Below are 20632 nucleotides of genomic sequence, written 5' to 3'. Positions count from 1 at the left end.
CTATTGTTATTTTACCTTATAGCCTCCTATGAAATTTGTAAATTAAGGTGTTATTACAACCAGTCAACATCGTCGATCATAAATTTTCGACGTTATTAAAAATGGGTACAACTTGTCACAAATAAATAGGCCTACAACCAATTTTGATTTAAACGATATATTTTGTCATGTTCATCTTTCATGTGCTTGTATGTCAAGAACATGTTCTTATGTTAGTGATTAACAGCGGTACGTTTAAGAATTGTTTTCTTATGTCAAGAACATGTGCTTGTATGTCAAGAACATGTGCTTGTATGTCAAGAACATGGGCTTGTATGTCAAGAACATGGGCTTGTATGTCAAGAACATGTTCTTATGTTAGTGATTAAAAGCGGTACATTTAAGAATTGTTTGCTTCTGTCAAGCACATGTGCTTCTATGTCAAGAACATGTTCTTATGTCAAGAACATGTGCTTATGTCAAGAACATGTGCTTATGTCAAGAACATGTTCTTATGTCAAGAACATGTTCTTATGTTAGTGATTAAAAGCGGTACGTTTAAGAATTGTTATGGAGGCTGAAATGTTAATTGGATCATTTCAGTATTTGGTTTGACTTTTCGTTCTCATAGAAAATGTAAAATCTAATTGCAATTCCACATTCCACCATAACATTCCTGATAATCACACAACTAAAAAGGGACAAAAGATTTGCATTTTTAATTTGTCTAAATCTGAATAATTTCTCAGTCTTGAATTACAGTAAAACTTCTCAGCTTCACCAGTGGATCAAGTCTGAAACAGCGGCATCCAGTTTAACTGAAACCAGAACATTGATTTATAGTAAGTCAATAACTGAATAAAACATTTCATCCAGCATTACCTCAACATGGATACAGGTAGCAGAAGAATGCACCAACAAAATGCCAGAAAGCCATCAGGCAACACCAGCTATTTTACACAACAGCCCAACACTGCATCGACACCAACATGGTATATTGAAGTTTTGTGTTGAACTACAAATCTGCAGAAGCTCCATATCAGTGCATCTCTCAATCAGAAAATGACTCCCACACCACTGCACACCAGACATCACCACCATTAACAGCTTTAACACCAAATTAACCAAGGAATCTAAAAAAGCAAAAGAAAATAAGTTAGCAAAAACATTTTCAAACAAATCAAAAAATGAAAATTCAGTTCTGTTTAAGAAAGTTATTGTTGAAAGAAAATTACAACTTTCCACAAAGGCTCTAATTCGACGCAATTAGTAATTGTCAAATGTCATCTAATCAAAGTTTTATGCCCTTCTAAGCAAAGAACACATACTACAATTTAAGCAAAATGCAAACCCACTGAAGGTCTTTCCAAGTTAATTGTTACCATTTCAGATTTCCTGTTTCTGCCCATTTTCATCTATACATCAAGGCATCTTGTTGACTTGGCACTGCAACTGCATATTGAGAAAAGTCTCCACAAACCTGTCAAAAAATAAATTAGATTAGTAGAATAAATTTATCAAATTATTCTTAACTAAAATGCATGTTTTTCCAAGCTTGATTTAATTTCATCTTTCGACTGAAACAATTCACAAACTAAATCAGAGACATCATTAATCTTACTCAATTTCTATCAGAAACTCAATTTCTATCAGAAACTCAATTACAGAATTTTTATGTGGGAATAAAGTCTTAATTTATTAAGTTGCTCAACAATATTACTTGTACTGTTCTAAAGTACTTTGACATGTAACGAAACGTGCAACATGCAGCAGGAGACGACATTTTAAACAGGTGTACAAAGGGCATGGCCACACATCACAGACTAAGAGGGGAATCTAATCTTAGTCTGTGGCAACATGGAATCGGCTAATACAAATTTAAGGCCATGTTACCCGTAAATTAACCGTAGAAAACATTAAGAATTATAGTAGGAATTACCTTTTTTTAATGAAGAACTAAGTCAGGAAAGAAAGTACCCAGCAAGGCTGACTGGAGTAACTTTAATTCTCTGCCAGCCCCGGAACGACGGAACCATTCTCGGAACAAAAAGAATGAAAGGAAAGGGTTAGGGTTTCTCGTCCGCAGGTTGTCAGATGGAAAGTTATGCGGCGCTTCTGCGCAAATTATTTGGATTTTTTTTTTGTTAGAAACTTATTATTTATTATTTGTCAATCATGTTTATCACCGTGTTATCACTTATAAAATCAAAGTCAATATCAGCACAAATTTTTCCCCCTTGCAAGATAGCTTGAGAACAATGTTATATTAATGATAGTATACAATTAAATAGCCTACGCAGATGAATACTACTCATAAAAGCGGAGATGGCAAATAGCGCATTGGAATTGAACGAGCTCGGGTTGCTGAAAATAATTACACGATTCCTGCGCGTTGTGTAACAACTTGTTTCACGTTCAGTCGGATTAAGGTGTTTCAATTTTCTGATCAGTTTATACATGTAATATCAAACCATTAGCCAATATTTTAATTGATAAATATTCGAAAAAATATTTTACATTCGATTAAAATAAATTGCAACCTAAATTGAATTAAATTTTAATTATAACGCCACTCAAACTAAGAAATATAGAGTTGCCAGTTGACTGTTGGCCAACATAGGTTACTTATAGGGGTCCAAAGTTTTCTAAAGTAAATCGAATTTCAGAGATCAAACCTTGAATTCAACCATGTCTTTCACCAACATGATTATTTCTCTCGTCTCTGTCTCTACTGTTGTCATCTTTGCGGGTTTCATCGCCAGTTGGTGCGTTCGCAAAATACGCACATTGAGAAAATCTCCATCCAAATCGGAGCTGCAACTGCGAGGATTAGCAGTGCAACCGACCCGCAAAGATGGCCAACCCGAGTCGAGATTCGAACGTCGAATAAATTCCACGATGGTGGCGTTAATCGAAAAAGGAATAATGGACGATGAAGTGGCAAGTCTTATCGTCCCTCGTTTGGAATGTTGGAACCAAATCAACGGCTTCCTGGACATGTTGAAGAATACGCCGGAGTCAATCGAGAGTGTGGCGAATGGCATCGAGGCCCTGATGAATTACCACCAACTGCATCGATCGGAAGTGGAAGAGGACCTCGTCGATGCCATTTTCAGCAGAGCTTTGAAAAACGGAAGAATTTCTCACCTTTACGCCAAACTGTTGAAACGATTGCTGAGGATCGGCGACCAGAAAGGCTGGACACAAAACATCGTCCATCTCTTGTTCCAACTCGCCGTCGAGGAATTCAACCGGCCGCTTGACAGTAACGACGAAAATGGCAAGTCGAGAGTCGAAAAATTCAACAACGTCAAACTGATGGCCGCCATTTTCAAGAGAGAAATGCCCGGAGTGCCGGAAGGTTGGATCACAGAATGTGCCGAGACTTTGATCTACCGTCTCGAGACCGGAGTCACTGAAGAATTGGTTAATCAACTCTACCTCTTCCTGACGACGCTGCTCATCGCTGAACCCGGAGAAGATTGTGATCCAATTACCCCATCACTAAAGAGACAATTGCTGACAATTGCTGACCTAATTCGAAGCTCTGGAACGAGCAGCAATCCACCCAAAGTCCCTCAACAATCGGACGTGAAAATACAGAAATCGAAATCGGATGCAACGACTCAGACGTTGAAACCTGAGAGCGACGGGAGCGACACCGAGTCTGATGGAACGGAATCAGAAAGAGACCCACAGTCAGGAACCCCCACAGAGTCGGACACGGACGGAAATGAGTCGGGCACCGTTTCGTCTGACACTACGGTAACTAGCCCGGAACCTGCAGCTGAAATCCGGATGGGACAAATCGGGAAAGCGGATTCTGACAGTTTGGTGTATCAGAAGATAAAAGACGATCTTGAGGGCTAGTCGAAAGGATAAATGCCGGAGCAGAGCAACATATTGGAACGTCGACATTTCTTTTTCGTCTTTAATTAAATGAAATACGTTTGATATCGATGAATAAAACAAAATTTCAAAACAAAATTTTCGTCTTTTGTATTATTATACTTATGGGAGCCCACAAAAGGTATCGTTCAATCAATTCGTAATTAAAGAATATCAATATAATAAAAAAATTGATTTCAATATAATTGGTATTATAATATAAAAAACAACGTTTCGTTATATTTTTTAAAAGTGGCACTAAGGGCGTTCCATAACAAACGGCGTTCCATAGAAAAGAAGCTTTTTTTTAATAAGTTATTTTACAACCACGTCAGAAAAGCTAGGTAATTCCATAATTTGTTTCGGGTCTGTCGATTCGGACGTTAGAGTTTGCTGGGAAGTTTTGTAACCATTCGTGCTTGAATTATTGCAGAGTTGTTCTTTAGCACTAGCAGGTTGATGGCGGTTAATTTTCTTGGGTATTATACGGGAAACTATTTTTTCACACGCAGTGATGAAGGGGATCAAACACGGGAATTTGAGTTTGAACATTTTCCACACGCTCGGCCTACAGACTAAAATGATGAAAATGAATAGTGGCGAGATGATGTTGAATATGTCGGTGACCAGGGCACTTTCAAAACTGAAATCCGCCAAGAAAGTAATAATTTCAGTTGTCCAGGGAACGCCCATCAACAAGAAGAGACTCAGGATCACTTTAAATCTACAATTAAAAGTGACACATTCATTAACGATTAGTTGACAGTTCTAAAAGTAATTATATTGCTACGAATAATACTTTTGGATTTTAGAAGTCGTTAGCGATGATTCGGCACTTTTCTGCTGGCAAACACTGAACGCAGCCCAAACAAACATGAAAACGTTGGCAATAATCATGACCATCATCGGAGCGTACAAATAGGCGATTAACGGTCCTCTATCTTTATCTGGTAATGAATAAGTAATAATTCAACAATTTGTTTAAACAGATGAAAGATATGATTAAAATTGTGTGTATAAAGCTTACGATTGAACCAGCAGTATAATTTTGATGCCAATCCTGGTTTAATGATGTCGTCTGGCACATCGCTGTGCTGGAGAATTTGTCCGACGCCCACGATGACGAATGGAATACCCCATCCGTAAAGAGAGGAATAGAAAAACTGTTTACCCAAGACGGATGTGTTTGTCGGAGATTTAAAGGAACTGGAATAAAGCGAAACAAAGTTGATTTAGTTACAACAAAACAGGAAAACAAAAAAACAAAATTGATTTACCTAAACATCCGCCAAACTCTAAAGCACAAGACGTTAAGCCAAGAAAAAGTGGCGATGTAGGCGTAATGTAATGAAATTGCTGCAGGGAAAAAATGTTATTTTGTTTTTCAATATTCCTGTTTGATAAAAATTTAATAGTGAACTCGAAATGATTTACCTAATGTTGAACAAAGACCGGGTGGCATATCGCTACCTCTCACGAGCATCAGAATTGCATGAAAGACGTTCGTGACTGTCATGGAGGCCAAGTAACACATGACGATAACACCATGGAGGTTGCGCATTTTTGGCAAAATTGCATAAACCAATAAGGTGGCGACTAAAAATATGGTGGAAAAAAGATTCAAACATCCGAATAGAAACGCGCCTTTGGAATCTTCTCCTTGCTCAGGAAAACACACTATTGCCATCACGTTCTTTAAAAAAGGAAAAAGGAATATAATTAGGGCTTAGTACAACTTTTGAATAAAATTTGTTACTAAATTCTCACAATGTTTCCACCGTCAACTAGATTGTCAATGCAGTACTGGTCCGTTTTCTCGTCGGTTTGATCTTCTAAATGAAGAACAATCTGGCCGTCAGGACGCATCGAAAAATTAAAAAGTTGATCTCGTGGAAGATTTCCACATTTTATTCCAAGTCCGCCATGGATGGAAAAAGAATTGGCGTCGATTGGTTCATTTTTCGAGTTACGCAAAAGGGAAAAATTAAACGGCACAGGATGCGGTTCGCATATTGAAATTGGATAAAGATCGTGATAATATTTCATGACCATGGCCATGCCGGGAGGGCAACACTTCCGAATGCATCCTGACTCACCGCAAGGATCAGGGACGCAATAACGAGCCACAAATTTGCCAGGGGATGTTGAATAATTTTCTTCTACTACTCGGTTGATGCAGAATTCATTTTGTTTAAACCGTTTGCCATTAACCAGTATCGTGCCGTTGTTCAGTTTGAAATCTCCCGTGCTGTGACTGACGTATTCATTCGGGCAATCAGTCAAACCGTCGTTTGCATCCTCGAACGAATAATTTGGAAACGATTCGTTGTACAAAGTGGAGACAAAATTTGGCACGCACTGATCCAATCCTGTCAGGTATGTAGTCCCACTTTTGCAGCACCGGATCTTCTCGTCGAATAAAATTTCTTGTCGGGTTGAAGAATTTCTTTGTATTTCCGATAAAGTTGTGGCTTCACTTGTGGCTGCTGTGGCGTTGGAAAACCAAACGAAAAAAGCCAAAATCACTGCGAGCAGATGTTTAGCCATGGTAGACTACACACGACTAGCTGGTTGAGCTGAAAAACGTCACAATACAATACTCTTGGACGACAAGAGTTTTCACTGAACCAAGTTGTTTTTGGTGTGCCGAACACTGTGATATAGTAGGAATCTGAAAAGATTGGATTTCGTTGAATTAGACAACTATCAATTTGTTGACACAAAGCGAAAAGGATCTTCGTTTTCCATTTTTTTTTTACTGAAAATATTCCAACATTTATCAACATTTAGTATCCAGAATGTTCTGTTTATAAATTGAAAGCTCGACAGGAGTGTCAAATGACACTTCTGTTTTATCGTCAACTCGATCCTATGGACTTTAATCACGCCAACACACTTGTACTGAATGCACTGCAGACACTGGAAAAACCCTTGGAAAAACCCAATTGCCAATTCGAATGAGACTGACATCATATTTCTGTATAAATACGCAGTAAATTGATGGCCGAGTCCCCATTCAGTTGTAAATTCAACCGCCGTGTCAATACAACAGCAATAATAGCTAACATCGTTTCAAGTTAACTTTGTCTGTGTTCTCGTATATGCTGATCTACACATAGGTAAACCTGATTTATTTTTAAATGGAAATGCTTCAAAAATTCATTCAAGTGTTGTAATTATAAACACGAATCTCTATATAGCAAATTTTTTAATGGGAATGACCGCAATTGCGACGAGGTGCATCGTCACCATCTTTTTGGCTTTTGTCGTTTGCTGCAATTGTCAATCAGATGGCAGCCCTAACGTTTGTTCTTCTTGGACCAAACTGCAAATCTCCCCGGATCCGTTCAGTTCGATGGAGTACGGCAACTTTTTCATCGAAATTTACGAACACACAAACAACAAGAAATCGGAGACTGCTGCCAGCGAGAAAAAATATTTCTATTCACCCATTGGGCTGTTGGACAACCAAAGTGCAGTGAGTACTTACAACAGGATTACGAAACAGCCAGAGATGAGATTCCGCATTGAAGTCTGGAACGACAAAGTCCAAAAACAAGTGGTGAAACATTTGAGTGAAATCGTCGGCCATGAAATCAAATCCAATAAAGTGAGAGTCGTACCTTTAAAAAAGTTCATTCTCAAAAGCGAAGGACCCACAGTGGATTATTCGCTGCCGGAGTGGACGAAGTATGAAAAGAGCAAAACCCTGTGGATTTATTTGTCTTGTTATGACCAGAAATTCTGCGACGAAATGGCCAATGAAATGCGATCCGTTCCCGAGCACTTTTACCATTTCAAACTCTTCTACAGTTTGTCATCGGAGGCGTCGCACATCAAGCAGGCGACCATCAATATCGACAGTGTTACTTCTGGCCAAATGGTCACCAGATTTTTACAGAAATTTGGGGACCAAAACGAAGTTTTTCTCTCAGCCAATGACGAGAGAAAAATGCTGACGGAAATGGCCAGCAAAATTCAAATGGACACATTTGATGACTACGAAGTCGGCTCTCCAGACGCGGAGAATATAATCTATTCTTTTTTAAAGGATTTGTTGGTCATGTCCAGGACGACAATTAAAGAACAAAGTGACGAAATGTGGGACTCTGTTTTCTGGAATGAAGACAATTACCGGCCTGACAGGACAACGAGAGTTTTGAACGAAATCGTCAATAAACTGAGCACGGAAACTCGGAAGAAACTGGCGGACATGTTTCAAAAAGTGGTGAAGCAAACCGAAAAATTGACGTCAAGTAATAAAGGCGTCGAAAAAAGACGGGAGGTGCAATTCAACCTTAATCAAATGGAGAAATGGGAACTCGTCAAAAATCAGTCGGATGAGCTAAACAGAACTTTTGAGAATAAAGAAAAATTTCATCACAACTACGACTCAAACAGTTGGACTGATGTGGACATAATCAGTTTGACCATTTCAAGAGAAATGGCAAACGATTCCGACAGTTCCGGACGGGTTGAAATTTCGAAAGAAGATGCGAAAAAGTTATTGCAAGAAAGTAAAAACCACGTCCAATGGGACGGAGAAAAATTTGTGCCCAAACCCATGCAACTGAGCAAAATCAATTTGGGCAAATTTAATGATTCCCAATCCTTTCAGGATCACAGCCTCCGTGTCCGTTACACGAACGCTGAACTTTCGGCATCAATCAAATTTGTAGAACATGCCGAATTGACTGTCACTGACGAATGGAATAATCTCAAGGAGGAACTCAAAGGTTGAAAAAATGTTGCCAAATTAACGAAACTGTTGATACATTTTCCATTAATTTCAGACACTGTGATGACGTTGATGAAAACGAATACCGAATTTAGTTATTTGAAGACTGATTTAATAGATTTAACAAATAAATCAGAAGGTATACGCATGCTTTTTTATTATTCAAGAAATGGTAAGAAAAGTTTCCTTTTTATGTTCAATTGTGTTTCTAATTACACACAGCGTGTAAGCAGGAGTTGATGAAAACCAAAACCGAGTTGGAGAACAATTTCAGCAAAAACGTCCATGATTTATCAACAAAACTCAATTGTATTTGATTGTTCAGTTATAAAAAAAAGTTCAAATGCAGCTAAACCTTTCTAATGAAATTAGCAACTGGAAAAGAATTGACAGAAATCAAAACCAGTGCCGGAAGATTGTCAACTGAACTCAAAGGTAAATCGAAAAATCGGACGTTAAATTAAATAATAATAAGTTAAAGTGCAAAATAATTATTATTTGAATTTCTCTATGTAACTTATAGCGACCTATATTTTTTCCTAGTACATATTTACAGATTTTTATTCAAATAAAATTATGTAGATTAAACTAGAGTACTTTTTTTCCCTTTAATCGTGTGCAGTATACGTGCAACGATTTAGTCACGAACTAAAAGAAGCCGAAGAAAATCTGAGAAAAGACCTGAGTGGTATATCCTTTTTCGTTTTTTTTTTAATTTATGAAATTGGTTTAAAAACAAATGAAATGATTTAGCAACTTCGGATCTTTTGGAAACGACAACAACAAACTTGACCTCAACGAGAATGGAATTGGGAAACACGAAATCCACCGTCGATAATCTGAGAACTAAGTTAAATGGTGAAATAAAATTAAAATTTATTTTTATACTACGCCTACGAGCAAATAGGTATGAGAAATTAATTTGATTTCAACAGACAGAACGAGTGAAATAGTCGACATTGGTAAAATGCCAAGCTCATGTTCAGACCTGCAGCGAATGGGGCATAAATTAAGCGGATTCTTTTCTGTTAAAGGGTCGAAGAAGAAGATGGAAATGGTTTACTGTGACTTTTATCCTAATCGAAACGGTACGGCATTTTATTTTATTTTGCTAAATAGACTTACTGATTGGTCTAATTATTTTACTTGCAGACAATCAAAAAACGATCGGATACGCCGATATTAAATCAGCGCCCGTCTATTTCCACGTCCAGAGAAATACGACAAGCCGCACAATTAACAGTCCAATTCCGTTCGAATTTGGGCGGGTAAACGAGGGAAATGCTATGAATTTAACAACAGGGAAATTCACGGCCCCGCGAGCGGGAATTTACTTCTTCTCAATCACGGGGCTTTGGTATAACACAGGTTTAAGGTTTTATTTGAACGGGAATCCTATCGGGAGAAGCTATGGCTACGCTGGAAATCTGTCGTTGAACTTCCAGGCCATGTTGAACTTGAAAAAAGACGATCAAATCTGGGTGCAGATTGAGGGAAACTATTTGCACGATGACAGTAACCACTACACTCATTTCACTGGCTTAATGTTAGAGGAGGAAATTGCCTTGGAAATTGCAGACTTCACGATTTTGTAATCCTCCAACATGCGCAAAAAGATCTTCGACTAACAACTGACCCGCAAATGAATTTTTTTCTGGGGTAATTAAAAGGGATGGAAGAAAATTCATTGGATACTAATCCATTAAGGCGAAGGAATTTCTTTACACAAATTTTACTGTTTATGCTAAATTTTGAATAAAACAATCGATTGAAAAAGTTTTTTAAAAACATTTACGTGCGTCAGGCACTCAACGAAAACGACAGTCTCCCCCCCCCCCCTTTATGTGCCGCTGTGTCTAGATATCTTTCTTCTTTAGTCCAATCAAAGTTTGTGGAAACCAAAATGTAATCGATGCCCCAAGATTCAATAAGCAACGACAAGACAAACAAAGATTCCGCCACAAAAATACTGTCATCACAGTCTGTGAACTGTGAAAAAGAACGAAAAAGAACACGGAGCAAAATGGTAAGATTTTAGATCGCTCAGTCTACCTTTTGTCAAGGAGCGAAAAAGAGCTTGATTCAAAATGCGGGCTGTAAGGAGGCCCAACGGAAGGTCACAAACATGATAAAGCTCCATCCTTCAACCAATAGATTGGTAACAACGTAAAATACACCTAATGTTTATTAGCCTGTTAACTGCATAGAGTAGAGTTCAGAATGGAAAAATGTTCAAAACGTAATGAAAAAAACACGCAGGAGTACCGTAGCTATAGCTATACGAAAAAAAAAAAAAATAAAAGTGTTTGTTTTTACCTTAAATTCCCTGTTGGTGCGTGTTGATTAGACTGATAGAATTTCCGGCAACCACATGTGGGAGAGGGAGGAAAAAAGGAATTAATGACGCCCTCATGAATACACTCACATTCACATGAATGTACACGAGCGACGTCACGGGAAAGGTAAAAGAACGAGAGAGATTGATCAGGTGAATAAGTTATCCGAGTGTCGAAACTGGAAGAGCGGTTGCAATGGGTTGCAGCTCGAATATCAGGCTAGGAGAGACCTAGAGAAACCAGAGAATTAGTAAAATGGTAAAATTTTCGAAAAAAAATCGTGGAGACGAACAGAACTACTAATTTAGCTGTTGAGCAAAAATTAATTGAACAATTTCCAAAACTTTAAATTATATCGGCAAAATGGAAAATGCAAATCGGTTCAGACTTCAGATTCTCATAATCCCGCGCATAATTTTAACGTTTACACGCGCAATCCAGCAATCGCAACTACACTACGTCTGATAAGCGACACGAAAGGAATGGAGCAAGTCCATAGCCTACTCCAGCTCACGGCCACGGAGCACACGATACGCTATAAATAGCAGACACACATACGCAGTTACGCACACATATGCTTAAAAAAAACAGTGCAAATGTTTTTTTCTTGCTTACCTTCGCTTGTTTTTGGAGACAAAAGGTCCCATCGACCCAGCGAAAAAGTGAGCAGGGGCAGGGCTGAACGAATAATCAGCCAAAAAAACATAAAAAGGCCAATTAAATAAATCCTACAAGTGATTTTTTTAATGACATCTCTATGCCGCATGGAGATTGGCCAACACGTGCTGGCACGGTCAGCCGATACAATTTAAAATTTTCGAAATTTCAACCAAAATTTCAACCATGATTGCAAAAAAAAACTCATTTTCGATAGGAGGCACGGAGCATGTTTGTAGTCAACGCAACGAAAATAAGCCGAGATGATGCGATCAGCAGTTCGTTGAACTGCATAGCGCCATCCACGGCAATGGGAAAACCAAAGTCCGATGATAGACAGCTCGAACTAAAGCACAAACTGCACCATTGAAAATTATCTGAAAAATTATAACAAAGTGGATTTTTAAAAAATCATGTCTCTCTTCTTAACTTTAAACATTTCGGTTGGAGTTCTAATGCTCGGAGAATGAATAGTTAAAGTAAAATTCAAAATGGCGAATTGTTCCTAAAAAGGACAAGTAATTGCAGTTGAAAAATGCATACTGGATAAAACCGGCTGTTTTCGTACTACGTGGTCGTGAGGGACGTGACGCATTTCAACACTGAACAAAAAACAATAAAGACGAGCGTGAGTTGGCGTTTTCGAAACGGACTCAAAGACTGAATCTGATTGGTTGCCGTGGCGATGGAGCGAGGGGGGAAACGGCCGTATATAAAGACAGTTCTGACTTGCCAACAGCATTCGTCTGTTTAGCTTCGTAAGAAACGAACGAACAGTTCTCTCCCTCACACTAGCAACAAGTGTCAACTTGTCGAGTCGTAGCTTCGATTTAATTCCTAAAGAAAAACAATACTAAGAAAATGGCCAGCAAATGCCGGCAAAACTACCATGAGGAATCTGAGGCCTCCATCAACAAGCAGATCAATATTGAACTGAATGCTCATTATCAGTACCTGGCTCTGGTGAGTTGTCAAAATTTGATTGTTACCTTTGTGAAGTTGAATTGTAGCAAGTTGTTTTTTTCCTGTAGAGCTCTTACTACGACCGTGATGACGTAGCTCTCAAAGGCTTTTCCAAGTTCTTCAAGCACTCTGCTGAGGAGGAACATGAGCATGCCGAGAAACTCATGAAATATCAGAATCTTCGTGGAGGAAGAGTTGTGTTGACTGCCATCAACCGTCCAGCTCATCAAGAATGGGCCACTCCATTGGCCGCAATTGAATTTGCTCTCAATCTGGAAAAACAAGTCAATCAGGTATTTATAAAATTATTTAATAGAAATAGTTTCAACGTTCAGGCATACTATAATTGCATATTTCATGTGATAGTCGCTGCTAGATTTGCACAAGGTGGCTAGTGGTCACAACGATGCACACCTTTCAGATCACTTGGAGGAGCATTTCTTGGAAGAACAAGTGGAGTCCATCAACAAGTTGGCCAAAATGCACACCAACTTGGTTCGTGTTGGTGACGGTCTAGGTGTCTTTTTGTATGACAAGGAACTGCAGTCCTAAATGTCCCATTTAACATCATCCACTGGGACCAAGATATTGAAAGCCCTAGTAACTGTCAACACTTCACATGTGTATCCAAAATAGCAGAAGTCTGTTGATCTTGTAGTTTTCAGATGCTCATTTTGTACATTGAAGCATTTGAATAAATATAATTTCATCAACCAGTTTTTTTTTCTATTTCTTTCTTTTAAAAGGTTTTAGTAATTACAGCTACACTTTTGGGTTTCTGTGCTTTAGCACTTGAGTAAATTTTGAGTTTTGAGAATGGTTTTGAGATTTTCAATATCGAAAATTCTGTACCAGGTTGTCAGATGGAAAGTTATTCGGCGCTTCTGCGCAAATTATTTTGATTTTTTTTTGTTAGAAATTTATCGATTATCAATCATCTGTATCACCATGTTATCACTTATAAAATCAAAGTCAATATCAGCACTAATTTGTCCTTGCAAGATAGCTTGAGAACAATTTATATTATGATAGTATACAATTAAATAGCCTACGCAGATGAATACTACTCATCAAAACGGAGATAGCAATTAGCGCATTGGAATTGAACGAGCTCGGGTTGCTGAAAATAATTACACGATTCTTTCGCGTTGTGTATAGTAACACCTTGTTTCACGTTCAGTCGGATTAAGATGTTTCAATTTTCTAATCAAAGTTTATACATGTAATATTAAACCATTTACCAATATTTTAATTGATAAATATTCGAAAAAATATTTTACATAAGATTAACATAAATTGCAACCTAAATTGAATTAAATTTTAATTATAACGCCACTCAAACTAAGAAATATAGAGTTGCCAGTTGACTGTTGGCCAACATAGGTTACTTATAGGGGTCCAAATTTTTCTAAAGTAAATTGAAATTCAGAGATCAAACCTTGAATTCAACCATATCTTTCACCAACATGATTATTTCTCTCGTCTCTGTCTCGACTGTTGCCATCTTTGCGGGTTTCATCGCCAGTTGGTGCGTTCGCAAAATACGCACATTGAGAAAATCTCCATCCAAATCGGAGCTGAAATTGCGAGGACTACCAGTACAACCGACCCGCAAAGATGCCCAACCCGAGTCGAGATTCGAACGTCGAATGCAATCCACGATGGAGGTGTTAATCGAAAACGGAATGGACGATGAAGTGGCCACTCTTATCGTCTCTCGTTTGGAATGTTGGAACCAAATCAACGGCTACCTGGACATGTTGAAGAATACCCCAGAGTCAATCGAGAGTGTGGCGAATGGCATCGAGGTCCTGATGAATTACCACCAACTTCATCGATCGGAAGTGGAAGAGGACCTCGTCGATGCCATTTTCAGCAGAGCTTTGAAAAACGGAAACATTTCTCACCTTTACGCCAAACTGTTGAAGCAACTGACGGGTGGCGACCAGAAAGGCTGGACACAAAACATCGTCCGTCTCTTGTTCCAACTCGCCGTCGAGGAATTCAACCGGCCGCTTCTAACTGGCGACGGAAATGGCAAGTCGAGAGTCGAAAAATTCAACAACGTCAAACTGATGGCCGCCATTTTGAAGAGAGAAATGCCCGGAGTGCCGGACGGTTGGATCACAGACTGTGCCGATACTCTGGTCCACCGTCTCGAGACCGAAGCCACTGAAGAATCGTTAGAGCAACTTTGCATCTTCCTGACGACGCTGCTCATCGATGAACCCGGAGAAGTTTGTGATCCAATTACCCCGTCACTACAGAGACAATTGCGGACAATTGCTGACCTAATTCGAAGCTCTGGAACGAGCGGCAATCCACCCAAAGTCCCTCAACAACCGGACGTGAAAATACAGAAATCGAAATCGGATGCAACGACGCAGACATTGAAACCTGAGAGCGACGGGAGCGACACGGAGTCTGATGAAACGGAATCGGAAAGAGACCCGCAGTCAGGGACCCCCACAGAGTCGGACACGGACGGAAATGAGTCGGGCACCGTTTCGTCTGACACTACGGAAACTAGCCCGGATCCTGCAGCTGAAATCCGGATGGGACATATCGGGAAAGCGGATTCTGACAGTTTGGTGTATCAGAAGATAAAAGCCGATCTTGAAGGCTAGTGGAAAGGATAAATGCCGGAGCGGAGCAACATATTGGAACGTCGACATTTCTTTTTTGTCTTAAGTGAAATGAAATGTGTTTGATATCGATGAATAAAACAAAATTTTCAAAACAAAATGTTCGTCTTTTGTATTATTATAGGTTACTTAGGAGCCCACAAAAGGTATCGTTCAATCGATTCGTAATAAAGAAATTGTTGTCATTATATAAAAAATTAAAATTGGTTTCAATATAATGGTATTATATAATATAAAAAACAACGTTACATTATATTTTTTAAAAGTGGCACTAACGGCGTTCTTAAACAAACGGAGTTCCATAGAAAAGAAGCTTTTTTTTTAATAAGTTATTTTACAACCACGTCCAAAAAGCTAGGTAATTCCATAATTTGTTTCGGGTCCGTCGATTCGGACGTTAGATTTTGCTGGGAAGTTTTGTAACTATTATTGATATCATTCGTGTTTGAATTGCAGAGTCTTTCTTTAGCACTAGCAGGTTGATGGCGGTTAATTTTCATGGGGATAATACGTGAAACTATTTTTTCACACGCAGTGATGAAGGGGTTCAAACACGGGAATTTGAGTTTGATCATCTTCCACACGCTCGGCCTACAGACTAAAATGATGAAAATGAAAAGTGGCGAGATGATGTTGAATATGTCGGTGACCAGGGCACTTTCAAAACTGGCATCCGCCATGAAAGTAATAATTTCAGTTGTCCATGGAACGCCCATCAACAAGAAGAGACTCAGGATCACTTTGAATCTACAATTAAAAGTGACACATTCATTAACGATTAGTTGACAGTTCTAAAAGTAATTATATTGCTACGAATAATATACTTTTGGATTTTAGAAGTCGTTTGCGATGATTCGGCACTTTTCTGCTGGCAAACACTGAACGCAGCCCAAACGAACATGAAAACGTTGGCAACAATCATGACCATCATCGGTGCGTACAAATAGGCGATTAATGGTCCTCTATCTTTATCTGGTAATGAATAAGTAATAATTCAACAATTTATTTAAACAGATGAAAAATATGATTAAAATATGTCTGTATAACTTACGATTGAACCAGCAATACAATTTTGATGCCAGTCCTGGTTTAATGATATCGTCTGGCACATCGCTGTGCTGGAGGATTTGTCCGACGACCACGATGACGAATGGAATACCCCATCCGTAAACGGAGGAATAGAAAAACTGTTTACCCAAGACGGATGTGTTTGTCGGAGATTTGTAGGAACTGGAATAAAGCGAAACAAAGTTGATTTAGTTACGAAAATCAGGAAATCAAGAAAACAAAATTGATTTACCTAAACATCCGCCAAACTCTAAAGCACAAGACGTTAAGCCAAGAAAAAGTGGCGATGTAGGCGTAATGCAATGAAATTGCTGCAGGAAAAAAAAAAATTTTATTTTGTTTTCCAATATTTCTGTTTGATAAAAATTTAATGGTGAACTCGAAATGATTTACCTAATGTTGAACAAAGACCGGGCGGCATATCGCTACCTCTCACGAGCATCAGAATGGCATGAAAAACGTTCGTGACAGTCATAGAGGCCAAGTAACACATGACGATAACGCCGTGGAGGTTGCGCAATTTTGGTAGAATTGCATAAACCAATAAGGTGGCGACTAAAAATACCGTGGCAAAAAGATTCAAACATCCGAATAAATACGCGCCTTTGGAATCTTCTCCTTGCTCAGGAAAACACACTATTGCCATCACGTTCTTAAAAAAAGAAAAGGGAATCAAATTAAGGCTTAGTACAACTTTTGAATCCCATTTATAACTAAATTCTCACAATGTTTCCACCGTCAACTAGATTGTCAATGCAGTACTGGTCCGTTTTCTCGTCGGTTTGATCTTCTAAATGAAGAACAATCTGGCCATCGGGACGCATCGAAAAATTAAAAAGTTGATCTCGTGGAAGATTTCCACATTTTATTCCAAGTCCGCCATGGATGGAAAAAGAATTGGCGTCGATTGATTCATTTTTCGGGTTACGCAAAACGGACAAATTAAACGGTACAGGATACGGCTCGCATATTGAAATTGGAGACAGATCGTGATAATATTTCGTGACCATGGCCATGCCGGGAGGGCAACACTTTCGAATGCATCCCGACTCACCGCAAGGATCAGGAACACAATAACGAGCCACAAATTTGCCAGGGGATGTTGAATAATTTTCTTCTTCTACTCTGTTGATGCAAAATTCATTGGACTCCAACCGTTTGTCACTAACTAATAACGTGTCATTGTCCAGCTTGAAATCCTCTGTGCTGTGACTGACGTATCCAACCGGGCAATCAGTCAAACCGTCGTTCGGATCCTCGAACGAATAATTCGGAAACGATTCGTTGTACAAAGTGGAGACAAAATTTGGCACGCACTGATCCAATCCTGGCAGGTAAGTAGTCCCACTTTTGCAGCACCATATTTTCTCGTCAAATAAAATTTGTTGTCGATGAGTTGACGAATTTCCTTGGATTTCTAAAACAATTCCATTTTCACTTGTGACTGCGGCGTTGGAAAACCAAACGAAAAAAGACAAAATCACTACGAGAGTATATTCAGCCATGATGGTAGACTACACACGACTGGTTGAGCTGAAACTCCACAAAAACTCTTGGACGACAAGAGTTTTCACTGAACCAAGTTGTTTCTTCTGCGTCAGACACTGCTATATGGTAGTCACCAGCAGTTCAGAACCTGAAGAAGAAATTTGAAACGTTAGTTTGAAATTGGCACACAGACACCGAACACCTTTCCGCCCATGAAATTTCCCGCAGTCTGAAGCTAAGAATTCTTTAACAAACACTGAAACGGAAATGCTACGTATATTGTTATGGCGTTGAATTTCCATTCCGACTGTATCCGCCCTCAGTCTGTAAAAGGTTCTGCGGATTGCGCGGATCTGCGGATTGAAGACCCGCCGACGCGCTGAGAGTCGTGAAGTGCGCAGACTTAAAAAAAAAAATAAAGTTCGTACGCGTGACTGTATTTGGAAAGCTTTGATGGCGCAAAAGTAACTGCTAGACATTACCTGAAGCCATTGCCAGAAACGCAAAAAACAGCGAAACATTTCCGTGGCTTCGGGTCGCTTCGGGCAATTTTTAGCCTTGCAAATATGTAAGTACGCAACAAAGGAAACCAATCTCAGAGTTTTAACAATTGTTATTCACGTGGAAAGATAACTTACAATTCGAACATTCAAATTTCAACAAATTTTCTCGATTAGTTATTCTAATTCGCCAATCAAGATATGTCTTACTTCACTTCTTATCTGACCGGAACGAATAAATTTCAACAAAACAAATTATGTAATAATTCAATCACAATGGGTAAATATCTAATATTCTGGTCTAGTTTATAATACCTTTGCTGGTTGGGTAACAGGAAATCAAAGTGATTCGTGACACTAAATTCCAGTGCTGGGAGAAATTGGGGCGCTATACCGGAGATATTAGTAGGACACTCAACAGTTCACTTCTGCCTACGTTCGTTTCTCTCTCGAGGACTTTATCTTGTCTTTTTGCTAGAGTATTTGATAGCGCTAAACAGCAACTTTAGCCTTACACTCGAAACGCCCTGCAGTCTTCAAGGCCTGACCCCCACATGGCGCAAGGAATGACGTTATTTTATAGCTTAAACTTATTGGGAAATCAGTACTCTGCCGTACTGTTGGGTTTTTCTAAAAAGATAAGGCTAACTGCAATCGTGTACAGCTCCCTTTCCACAACGTCAAGGATTTTATAAAAGGTCAATTTCAATAGGGTAGCCTGCCGGTTATATTTTGCCCTTCACACCTTTAACTCCATTTGAATGAATGCACTGTATTTGAAACGTTCAAGACAAACTGAATTAACTCGTTAATCGGATATAGTCGAGGACTGTCCCCAATACAAAACCCTTATACGAGAAATTTTGATTTTCAAGTCGGAGCGCATCTACGTTGCAGGCGAATCGTCAAGGCTAAACTGTTACATGTACAAAAATAGACATGTAAATAACAGCACGTTTCCAACATCAGCCGCTTGGAATAGTTGGGGCGCTGTGTAATAATTCAACTACACGGATGTGAACTCAATTTGACTCGGAGCAGTTGGTTGCGTTATACTCACAGAACGTGAATGGGTAGTGTATGTATGTAGCCTTGCAGAAATAGGACGTTGCCTGAGGCGTCAAAAAATGTTTCCGTCATTCACGCGCAGTAAATCGCAAGGCTATATTCAGACGCTATTGAAATTCTCCTTTTGCATAACCAACTTTTTGCGACTAATAAAGTTATAGCGATAGATTTTTTAATAGCGTGAATTTTGATTAAGATGAACTGGCAATATTATCTGGATATATATTATCTGGACTTTCAGCCGTTATAAATGGTGTCAAATTGAAAACGGAAATTTAATTTGAAATATCAGGGTAAGTTTGATTTCCAAGCTAACTTTCACGAGCAGAGAGATTCGAACTATAACTCACCAGTAGTACGTAATATAATGCTGGATCAAGATCGGGCATTCTAGAGAATAAGAAAATTCCCCGAGTTGCTGCGCCGACCCAGTTGCTCTTATAGCTTGTTTCTGAGCTTATGCTGCTGCTGACGTGTTTTGCATCTCTCCTATGACCTATTCGGTTCTTTCCCTACCGAAATGGAAGCACAGCGAACAAACGCAACTGCTGTGTGTCATTGGGGGAAAACACACGCCGCACCAGGCACCACAAAAAAACCTTGTAAAATAGGGGAATTATCTGAAAATACGAAAGGGACGAGAAATTCATAGAGAAAGTACAAGGGACGAGAAAGTAGTATAGCCTAATTTATACTATTTCCTAACCGACACCAAACGGCGTCAGGCTCTTCCTCACAGTCTTATTAAAGCTATAGCCTAACCAATCGCGAATTTGAACCAATCGACTAATATCGCTTAAAATTTAGAAGAAAACTGTGAAATTAGTTTAATTGTGATTCGATTTTCCGACCTAGGACGGAGACCAAATTGTTGACCTGCTTTAACAAGACTATGAGCGAACGGACAACTCCACCCAAAGCCCTCCAACATCCGGTTGTGGCAACCCATACGTTATAAAACCTGACAGTGATTAATAAAGCACTGACTCGGGTGAAACTGACCTAGAATCGGAAAGAGAATGGCACAATGTCAGAAAATGAGTCGGACACGGTTTCTGACGCAACATCTAATCGGAACACCCAAATTAATTTTTTCTTCTTTAATTGAAATTCGTCGTTTAAAGGAATAACGATTGATGTCGGAAAATTACAAACAAATCTTTAAAAAAGAAACTTCCTGAATTTTAGAGAGATGTAGGAACACACAAAGTCCATCAATACTACTAAAAATGGAGGTGACAAATATAGCGCCTTGATGGAATTGAACGCATGATGTACATAAATACTTCATGGCTCGGATTG

The 20632-nt window shown here is 39.0% G+C and overlaps 3 protein-coding genes and 1 long non-coding RNA gene across 6 annotated transcripts in view; 2 read left to right on the top strand and 2 right to left on the bottom strand.

Annotated features, from left to right (window-relative positions):
- Nucleotides 1-191: 191 nt before the first annotated feature.
- On the bottom strand, nt 192-2048 carry LOC124318702. Of its 2 annotated transcripts, none has more exons than XR_006912426.1 (4): nt 1919-2048; nt 1362-1459; nt 862-1112; nt 192-797 (listed from the first exon to the last, which is right to left on the bottom strand). It is a non-coding gene; the product is annotated as an uncharacterized LOC124318702 (long non-coding RNA). The 2 variants fall into 2 exon arrangements; XR_006912427.1 differs by lacking the exon at nt 1919-2048 and adding an exon at nt 1700-1718.
- Nucleotides 2049-3953: 1905 nt separating this feature from the next.
- Nucleotides 3954-20632, bottom strand: part of LOC124314935 (probable G-protein coupled receptor Mth-like 3) — a 34505-nt gene continuing 17826 nt past the window's right edge. Inside the window, exons 6-8 of the mRNA XM_046780323.1 lie at nt 16031-16178; nt 15587-15953; nt 3954-4233 (exon numbers count right to left, since the gene is read on the bottom strand). Of these exons, the coding sequence (XP_046636279.1) occupies nt 4183-4233; nt 15587-15953; nt 16031-16178 (566 nt within the window). The 3' untranslated portion in view covers nt 3954-4182. The remainder of the gene's footprint in view (nt 4234-15586; nt 15954-16030; nt 16179-20632) is intronic.
- LOC124315553 lies at nt 6847-10348 on the top strand. Of its 2 annotated transcripts, XM_046781321.1 has the most exons (10): nt 6847-6986; nt 7068-8154; nt 8293-8603; nt 8661-8744; nt 8828-8914; nt 8978-9040; nt 9228-9293; nt 9359-9463; nt 9541-9693; nt 9758-10348. In XM_046781321.1, the coding sequence occupies exons 2-10, from the start codon at nt 7079-7081 to the stop codon at nt 10198-10200; spliced, it is 2388 nt and encodes a 795-aa protein (XP_046637277.1). In that variant the 5' UTR covers nt 6847-6986; nt 7068-7078; the 3' UTR covers nt 10201-10348. The 2 variants fall into 2 exon arrangements, with proteins under 2 accessions (XP_046637277.1, XP_046637269.1); XM_046781313.1 differs by lacking the exon at nt 6847-6986 and having other exon boundaries at nt 8137-8603; nt 9758-9973; nt 10051-10348.
- On the top strand, nt 12339-13277 carry LOC124317651 (soma ferritin-like). The gene is made up of 3 exons (XM_046782778.1): nt 12339-12561; nt 12630-12854; nt 12928-13277. The coding sequence occupies exons 1-3, from the start codon at nt 12460-12462 to the stop codon at nt 13111-13113; spliced, it is 513 nt and encodes a 170-aa protein (XP_046638734.1). The 5' UTR covers nt 12339-12459; the 3' UTR covers nt 13114-13277.

The sequence above is a fragment of the Daphnia pulicaria genome, chromosome 1 (genome assembly GCF_021234035.1).
Source record: "Daphnia pulicaria isolate SC F1-1A chromosome 1, SC_F0-13Bv2, whole genome shotgun sequence".
NCBI lineage: Eukaryota > Metazoa > Arthropoda > Branchiopoda > Diplostraca > Daphniidae > Daphnia > Daphnia pulicaria.
This window is presented reverse-complemented; position numbering and strand designations above follow the sequence as displayed.